At 38.3% G+C, this 9,231-nt stretch overlaps 1 protein-coding gene across 1 annotated transcript; it reads right to left on the bottom strand.

The window, feature by feature from the left end:
* Nucleotides 1–254: 254 nt before the first annotated feature.
* Nucleotides 255–6,319, bottom strand: LOC110008932 (uncharacterized). The gene is made up of 7 exons (XM_089724393.1): nucleotides 5,280–6,319; nucleotides 4,703–5,235; nucleotides 4,256–4,564; nucleotides 2,598–4,174; nucleotides 1,888–2,264; nucleotides 1,730–1,833; nucleotides 255–383 (listed from the first exon to the last, which is right to left on the bottom strand). The coding sequence occupies exons 1-7, from the start codon at nucleotides 6,274–6,276 to the stop codon at nucleotides 255–257; spliced, it is 4,026 nt and encodes a 1,341-aa protein (XP_089580519.1). The 5' UTR covers nucleotides 6,277–6,319.
* Between the last annotated feature and the right edge of the window lie 2,912 nt (nucleotides 6,320–9,231).

The following is a 9,231-nucleotide window of genomic DNA, read 5'->3' on the forward strand; positions in this document are numbered from 1 at the left end:
AAAAGAAGCATGTGAAAATCAAAAGATGAGTTTTGAGGCTGTCCATAAAGAAAAGGAGTGTGAAAACATACTGAGTGAAAATAAAAAGAAAAAGGGAGAAGAAAAGGAAAAACAAATTCAACCTATATTTGTACCATTATGCAAAGAAGTTTGCTTGACCCTCAATGATCTTAACCCATCTTTGCCAAGTGTGTTTGTTGATCCTTTACAAGAATTTAAAGATGTGTTTCCAGAAGAGGATTGCTAATCTTCAATCAAGGATAAAAAGATGGTTCTTGATCCATTATCACCTCAAGAAGTATATGAAGATCCAAGGAAGGTAATTGAGAGAGAAAGAGAGGTTTCGGCCTTGAGGAAAAATGAGAATGATATTTCAAAAGAACCTGAATGTGAAAAGAGTGAAGAAAAAGAGGAGAAAGAGGCCATAAAAGATACAAAACAAATTAATGGCCCAATTGTGAGTGAAAAAGAGAAACAAATTGTGTATGTGAAAAAGAGAGAGATTCAAAACAATGTGAGTGAAGGTAGACCGGTCCTAATGATTCAGTTTAAGGATTTTTTGCGTAATTTGACTAACATTGACAATTCTTCTCTACCTTCTATGCCAACCGTGCCAACAAGAGAAGAAGGCATGATGTGTTTAAACCTGGAGATTGGGTTTGGGTACATTTTCGCAAGGAAAAGTTTTCCAACCAAGGAAAGATTAAGCTTGATGAACGTGGAGATGGTCCATTCCAAGTCGTGGAGCACGTTGATGACAACACCTACAAGATAGGCTTACCAGGTGAGTATGGTGTTTCCATTACTTTCAATGTTAGTGATTTGTCTCCTTTTGACATGGATGCAGATTTGAGGACAAATCTTTTCGAGGAAAGGGAGAATGATACGAATTTGCCATCACTCATCCATGGAACTCAAGGGAGCAAGGAGAACAACATGAAAAATCCATTAGTGCTACCTAGTGGATCAATTATAAGAAGTCATGCAAAGAAATATGGAGCAACCATGGAGATAAAGAAAGTGATACGGATCGGATCAAAGAATGAGATATAAGTTCGCCTCTATGGCACCCCACGTTTATAATGAAACGGAAACACCAATAATCGAGATTAAATGCTCTATGGCACCCCACGTTTATAATGAAACGGTAACACCAATAATCGAGCAAAGAACAAGATAAACGCCACAAACAAGTTGATAAGCTTACCTTAATTCTTGATGCAATTAGAGGAAGCAATCTCTCACTATCACTCTAAGCAAAGGAGTACAAGCAAAGCTTAAACAAATGAAGTTTTCAATATCTCAAAAATCGTCTTCTTACATGGAATACAAGATATTTATACTAAAACAAGAAACTAGGGCTTAATGAAGCATAAAACATAAAACGCGTTACTGTAGCGCGTCTGAGTTCCTGTAGCACGTTACTGTAGAAAAGTCAAATTTACTGTAGCAAAGTCAAACTGATTGGCGCGGCACTGTAGCGCTTCTGAGTTCCTGTAGCACTGTAGCGCTTCTGAATTCCTGTAGCACGTTACTGTAGCAGCGTGCTTTCCTCCACTTAAAGAGCCACCAACAACATTAGAAGCCTAGGAATGCCTTCAAGTTCCTCACAACACTTGTTGAATGCAACATCATGCAGTTCTTGTGTTATTTGGGCTTGAACAAATAATGATATGGCTGCCCCATATCGCTTGGCACGGCTCCTTGTAATCGGTCCAATAGGAAGCACCAATGGATCTCCTTCGTCGTTCACCATGCCTCCTTGTGATCCAGCGACGAGTGATGATGGATCCGTGTCATCCCCCCTTTCCTCAAAAAGATTTGTCCTCAAATCTGCATCCATGTCAAAAGGAGACAAATCACTAACGTTAAAGGTAGCGGAAACACCATACTCACCTGGTAAGTCTATCTTGTAGGCATTGTCATTGACGCGTTCCAAGACTTGGAATGGACCATCTCCACGTGCATCTAGTTTAGACTTTCGTTGGCTGGGAAACCTTTCCTTCCGAAGGTGCACCCAAACCCAATCTCCAGGCGCAAACACTAGCTTCCTCCTTCCTTTATTGGCCTTGTCAGCATACTGTTTGTTCCTCTTTTCAATATTTGCTCGAGCCTTCTCATGTAAAGACTTCACCAGTTTAGCTTTCTGTTCACCATCTAAACTAGAGAGCTCATGTAAAGGTAAAGGAATAAGGTCCAAAACAGTTAGTGGGTTAAATCCATAAACAAGTTCAAATGGAGTAAAACCTGAAGTAGAATGTATGCTTCGATTATATGCAAATTCAATAAATGGCAAACAATCCTCCCAAGTTTTTAAATTTTTACCCACTATAGTACGAAGTAAAGTTCCCAAAGTCCTATTCACAACCTCAGTTTGTCCATCAGTTTGTGGATGACAAGTAGTCGAATAAAGTAATTTTGTACCGAGTTTACCCCACAAAACCCGCCAAAAATGTGAAAGGAACTTAGCATCCCTATCAGAAACAATAGTCCGCGGAACTCCATGTAATCGTACCACCTCTCTAAAGAATAATTCAGCAACATGAATAGCATCATCAGTTTTGTGACAAGGAATGAAATGAGCCATTTTGCTGAACCTATCAACTACTACAAATATACTGTCTCTACCATGCCTAGTCTTAGGTAATCCAAGTACAAAATCCATAGATATATCAACCCAAGGTGAGCTAGGAACTGGTAAAGGCATATACAACCCATGAGGCATAGACTTAGATTTGGCCTGTTTACAAGTAAGACAAGAATCACAAACCTTCTCGACATCTTTACGCATATGAGGCCAATAAAAATGTTCATTCAACATGTCATAAGTCTTATGTACCCCAAAATGTCCCATCAATCCCCCACAGTGAGACTCAAGTACAAGCAAATCACGCATAGAGCATTTAGGAACACAAAGTTTACTGCCCCTAAACAAATATCCTTCGTGTCGATAAAATTTATCAAATGCCCCGTGTTCACATGCCAAATATACATTGCCAAAATCAGAGTCAGACTCATACAAATCCTTAACATACTCAAATCCTATCAATTTAGAGCTAACAGTAGTAAGTAAAGTATATCTCCGTGACAATGCATCAGCAACAACGTTATCCTTTCCATGCTTGTATTTAATAACGTAAGGGAATTGTTCAATGAACTCAACCCACTTACCATGTCGCTTGTTGAGCTTACCTTGACCCTTCAAATGTTTTAGGGCTTCATGGTCAGTATGAATGACAAACTCCTTAGGTAGTAAGTAGTGTTGCCATACGCTCAAAGTCCTCACCAAGGCATATAGCTCCTTATCATAGGTCGAGTAATTGAGTTGTGCCCCATTCAACTTCTCACTGAAATAGGCAATTGGTTTCTTCTCTTGCATCAGTACTCCTCCAATTCCTACACCAGAAGCATCACACTCAATTTCAAAGGTGTTCTCAAAATTAGGTAAAGAAAGTATAGGAGCGGATGTCAACTTCCCTTTAAGCATCTCAAACGCTTTCTGTTGTTCCTCGCCCCACTTGAACCCAACTTCCTTTTTAATTACCTCTGTGAGTGGTGCGGCAATCGAAGAGAAATCTTGTACAAACCGTCGGTAGAAACTTGCCAACCCATGGAAACTTCGCACATCCGAAGCTGATTTCGGCGTCGGCCATTCCTTAATAGCTTTCACTTTCTCCTCATCTACCTCTATACCCTGCGCACTTACAACAAAACCAAGGAACACAAGTCTATCTATACAAAATGTGCATTTCTTAAGCTTAGCATACAATTGTTCAGTTCTCAAAGCTTGTAATACTAGCCTAACATGCCCAACGTGATCATTAAGAGACTTGCTATATACAAGTATATCATCAAAGTACACAACTACAAATTTTCCTAAGAAAGCTCGTAAGACATGGTTCATAAGCCTCATAAACGTACTAGGTGCATTAGATAATCCAAAAGGCATTACTAACCATTCATACAAACCATACTTAGTTTTGAAAGCAGTTTTCCACTCATCACCTAGTTGCATCCGAATTTGATGATAACCGCTCATTAAATCGATCTTTGTAAAGTAAGTAGACCCACACAATTCATCTAACATATCATCAAGTCTAGGAATAGGGTGTCTATACTTTACAGTGATTTTGTTGACCGCCCTACAATCAATGCACATTCGCCATGTACCATCCTTTTTGGGTACTAAAAGTACTGGAACGGCACAAGGACTCATGCTCTCTCGCACCAATCCTTTCTCCATAAGCTCATCAACTTGCCTCTGCAACTCCTTTGTCTCTGTTGGATTGCTTCGATAGGCTGGTCGATTTGGAATGGTGGAACCGGGAATGAAATCAATCTGATGTTCTATCCCTCTCAAAGGTGGTAATCCACTAGGTAGCTCCTCTGGAAAAACATCAGTGAATTCCTGTAACATAGAAACAAACACAGGAGGTAAACCATCAAGATTAGTGTCAGCGTTAGAAAATAAAATTTCCTTGAACCTAAGAAGCAACACGGGTTGCCTCAAGGCTATGGCACACTTAACCTCTCTAGCTCTCGCATAAAAAGTGTGTTTCTTTCTCTCCCCTCGTTGTGTTTCACTCACTTTTGGGCCACCAATCGGTTTGGTATCTTTTGTGGCCTCTTTCTTTTCAACCTCTCTTTTAACACTCTTTAGTTCTCTCGAACTGGAAGCCTCACTCTCATTTTCCCTCAAAGCTGAAGTCTCTCTTTCTCTCTCAAGTATTTTCTTCTGATCGGTGTATACTTCTTGAGGTGATAATGGAACAAGAGTCACCTTCTTCCCCTTATGAACCAAAGAGTATCGGTTAAAGAACCCATCATGTAGTGCCTTTCGATCATATTGCCATGGTCTTCCCAGCAATAGATGGCCTGCCTGCATCGGTACTACATCACATAAAATTTCATCTTTGTACCACCCAATAGAGAACGGCACAAGCACCTGGCGTGTCACCTTCACCTCTCCACCATCATTCAACCATTGCAGTCTATAAGGTTTAGGATGTTTAAGACATGCCAAATTCAACTTATTCACCATACTCACACTAGCAACATTAGTGCAACTACCCCCATCAATAATAAGCAAGCACACTTTTCCATGTATCAAGCATCTAGTGTGAAAGATGTTCTCACGTTGTTCAAGGCTCTCCTCCTTAACATGCATATTCAAAACTCGCCTAACAACTAGAGATTCTCCACGTTCAGCAAACAACAAGTTATGCTCATCCTCATCTGACTTACATTATCAACATCATGCAAATGAGGCAAATCATCACAATCACTACATTCAGATTCAGAACTAATATTACCATCTTCCCTAACAATCATAACCCTTTTATTAGGACATTGAGATGCAATATGCCCCTTTCCTAAACACTTAAAGCATTTAATCTCTCTAGCAGGGTTTATAGAGTTAGAAGTACCTTTGTTTCCCTTGAATGTAGTTTGGACAACCTCTTTACCTTTCGAAACTGATTCTGTTCTTTGGAAACTAGGGCCTTTGAAATCTTTCTTCTCACCTTCTTTGGGCCATTTGGATCCCCATGTGTTGCTAGAATACTTGTTGGTGGATCTCCCCTTTTTCTGTCTTTCAAGTTTCATGGCCATATCTATCATCTCCTCTAAGGTATCATACCTATACATCTCTAAGGCATCAGCAATGTCTTTGTTTAGACCTCCAAGGAATCGTGACATGGTGATTTGGACATCTTCCTCAATCTTGGCTCTTGCCATGCAAATCTCCATCTCTTTGTAGTACTCTTCCACGCTCCTCCCTCCTTGCACCATTCTTGCTAATTTATTATGTAAATCCCTGAAGTAATGAGCAGGAACAAACTTTTGGTGCATTAACTCCTTCATGATCTCCCATGGTGGTACTGGTCGCATTCCCCTGCTTCTTCTTTTTAGTAGCAATTGTTCCCACCAAAACATAGCATATCCTTTGAACTCCACAGCTGCAAGATGGGATTTCTTCTCCTGGGAATAGTTATGGCATTCAAAGATTTGTTCTACCTTTCTCTCCCATTCAAGGTATTCTTCAGCATTGTTGTTGCCCTTGAATTCTGGGATCCTCATTTTGATTGCTCCCAAGTCTCCATCAATTTTATTAGGATTAGTACCTTCAGTCTCCTCATCATCAGGGGTTTGAATTCTAACTTGGGGACGGACTCTAGTGGCATTAGAACTTTGTGAAGCCTTCAGCTCTTGCAATTCTTCCCTCATGTCTTGAAAGAGATTGTTAAAGGTTCTAAATTGTCCTTGGATAGATTCCATGAACAATTTTAGTTGAGGATCTCTAATTGGATTTCCATCTCCGTTACCACCTCCAGATGTGCCTGTACTCATGGTTAGTATTCAAGAATAGAAAACACGAAAAAGATTTGAGTTAGTGATAAAGCACTCCCTCACGTGTTTACACTCCGCAATCACTCCTTGCAATTCCTCGAATTGTACTTCAGAACCGTAGGTTAACCAACCAATTTGAAAGCACGTTTTAGAATCAAGGAAATAAATCTTAACAATAAAAGTAAGCACAAACTCTAGAAAGAAGACTGAAAACGATAATGGATGGTAGTACGAAGACAAGATGATGTACTACTTGATTATATTAATTTAGAGTGTAGTGAACAAACAAATACACCCTAATAATGTAATAGAAGCAACGGCAGCTCAAAACAATAATTAAACAAACTAGAATTTAAAAGGACAATTTCTGGATATGATGTGTGAATTTAGTTTACTACAAAGCAAACCAAATATGGACCTAATTAATTTTACCCAATCAAAGCAAGCAAACAATAAAAAACCAAATTTTCAGAATTGACACAGAAATTGATGTCACAGATTTACTTGATATCACAGGTTGATTATCTTTAACTATAAAATTGCATGCTTGTGTATATAAATGTATTATAGTCGGTCCAAGCAAAGTATCAACCTTTCCAGCAATGATTTGTGTTCTCTCAAGATAGGATCCCAATTTAAGTCAAATGCTTTTAGGTTGTCCAGCAATTGTGTCTTCCAATTTCAATATAGGTAGGTAATGATTATGTTGTCCAACAATGCTTTTGTGTCTCCCAAGTCAAATTTGGTAGGTAATAATTAGTTGTCCAACAATCACTTTTTTTTTTTTTTTTGATTTGATCAACAAGATTCAAGAACACAAACAAATCTCCAGATTTGGTATTTAATAACTTATAAATTCGTAATAAATGTAATCAATTGATTTTTTTTTTTTTTTCTAACTGAAGAACAAGCAACAACAAGAAGATTCAATAGAAGGTAATTCTAGATCTAAGTAGATCCAGCGAGAAAATATATAGATGCAACAAAATCCAAAGAGAAAATTCCAGATCTAAGAAGATCTAACGAGGAAACACCTAGATCCAACAAGATCTAAAGAGAAAATTCCAGATCTGCAATGAAATCAAGAAATAAGACAAACAACAATGGAATCCAACAACAAGAAAACTTAAATTCCTAACTAAGATAACAGAACTTACCCCAAAACTTTGATTTGGCTCTGATACCAAATGATACGGATCGGATCAAAGAATGAGATATAAGTTCGCCTCTATGGCACCCCACGTTTATAATGAAACGGAAACACCAATAATCGAGATTAAATGCTCTATGGCACCCCACGTTTATAATGAAACGGTAACACCAATAATCGAGCAAAGAACAAGATAAACGCCACAAACAAGTTGATAAGCTTACCTTAATTCTTGATGCAATTAGAGGAAGCAATCTCTCACTATCACTCTAAGCAAAGGAGTACAAGCAAAGCTTAAACAAATGAAGTTTTCAATATCTCAAAAATCGTCTTCTTACATGGAATACAAGATATTTATACTAAAACAAGAAACTAGGGCTTAATGAAGCATAAAACATAAAACGCGTTACTGTAGCGCGTCTGAGTTCCTGTAGCACGTTACTGTAGAAAAGTCAAATTTACTGTAGCAAAGTCAAACTGATTGGCGCGGCACTGTAGCGCTTCTGAGTTCCTGTAGCACTGTAGCGCTTCTGAATTCCTGTAGCACGTTACTGTAGCAGCGTGCTTTCCTCCACTTAAAGAGCCACCAACAACATTAGAAGCCTAGGAATGCCTTCAAGTTCCTCACAACACTTGTTGAATGCAACATCATGCAGTTCTTGTGTTATTTGGGCTTGAACAAATAATGATATGGCTGCCCCATATCGCTTGGCACGGCTCCTTGTAATCGGTCCAATAGGAAGCACCAATGGATCTCCTTCGTCGTTCACCATGCCTCCTTGTGATCCAGCGACGAGTGATGATGGATCCGTGTCAGAAAGCATGGATACCTCAACTTCTAATTAAGATTCGAGGACGAATCTTTTCGAGGAAAGGGGGAATGATACGGAATCGCTACCACTTAATAATAGATCTCAAGGAAGCATGGAGAACTCCTAAGTTTCTCACATTAATGGAAGCACATGTTGAGATGGAATCTAAAATTCCAGCATATGGCATGCCCTGGCCATACTAGAGCCTAATTTTGGCGTAATAAGTTAGCCCATTTTTGTTAGTTTTGAGTTGTAATGTTGTTAATGGGTTGGGCCACCAATAAATTGGGCCACCCTTTTAATTTTTATCCTTATTTGGTTTGGATTAATTATTCCATATTCTTAGTTGGTTTGGATTAATTATTCCTTATCCTTATTTGGTTTGGATTAATTATTCCTTATCCTTAGTTAGTTTGGATTAATTATTCCTTATCCTTAGTTGGTTTGGATTAATTATTCCTTATCTTAGATTTGTTTAGATTGAGCTAATCTTTAGTTGATTTGAATTAGTTAACCAAATCCTTAAGTTGTTAAGATTTGTTAGTCATATCCTTAGTTGGTTTAGATTAACTAAATCCTTATCCTTAGCTGATTTAGATTAATTATTCTAAATCCTTTAAGGATCAGGACCTCTTAGATTAGTATAAATAGCTTGTTGTTTTGTAATTATATACATTATTCAATCAATTAAAGAGAATTTCTTCTTCCATGCTTAGGCGTGTTTTGTCTTTAGAGGGTGTGAGATTGCATTCTTCTAATTGCATCAAGAATCAAGGTAAACTTATCAATTCTTTGTGGCGTTTATCTTATTCTTTTACTCTATTATTGGTGTTCTTGCTTCTTTAAGCTTTGGGTGCCATAGAGGGGAGTTTATTCTAGATCTTTGATCTCTTCCAAAACTTGTCATAGAGTTCATGGAAT

The sequence above is a fragment of the Jatropha curcas genome, chromosome 7 (genome assembly GCF_041381405.1).
Source record: "Jatropha curcas cultivar XTBG-Jc1 chromosome 7, XTBG_Jcur_1.0, whole genome shotgun sequence".
Taxonomy (NCBI): Eukaryota; Viridiplantae; Streptophyta; class Magnoliopsida; order Malpighiales; family Euphorbiaceae; genus Jatropha; species Jatropha curcas.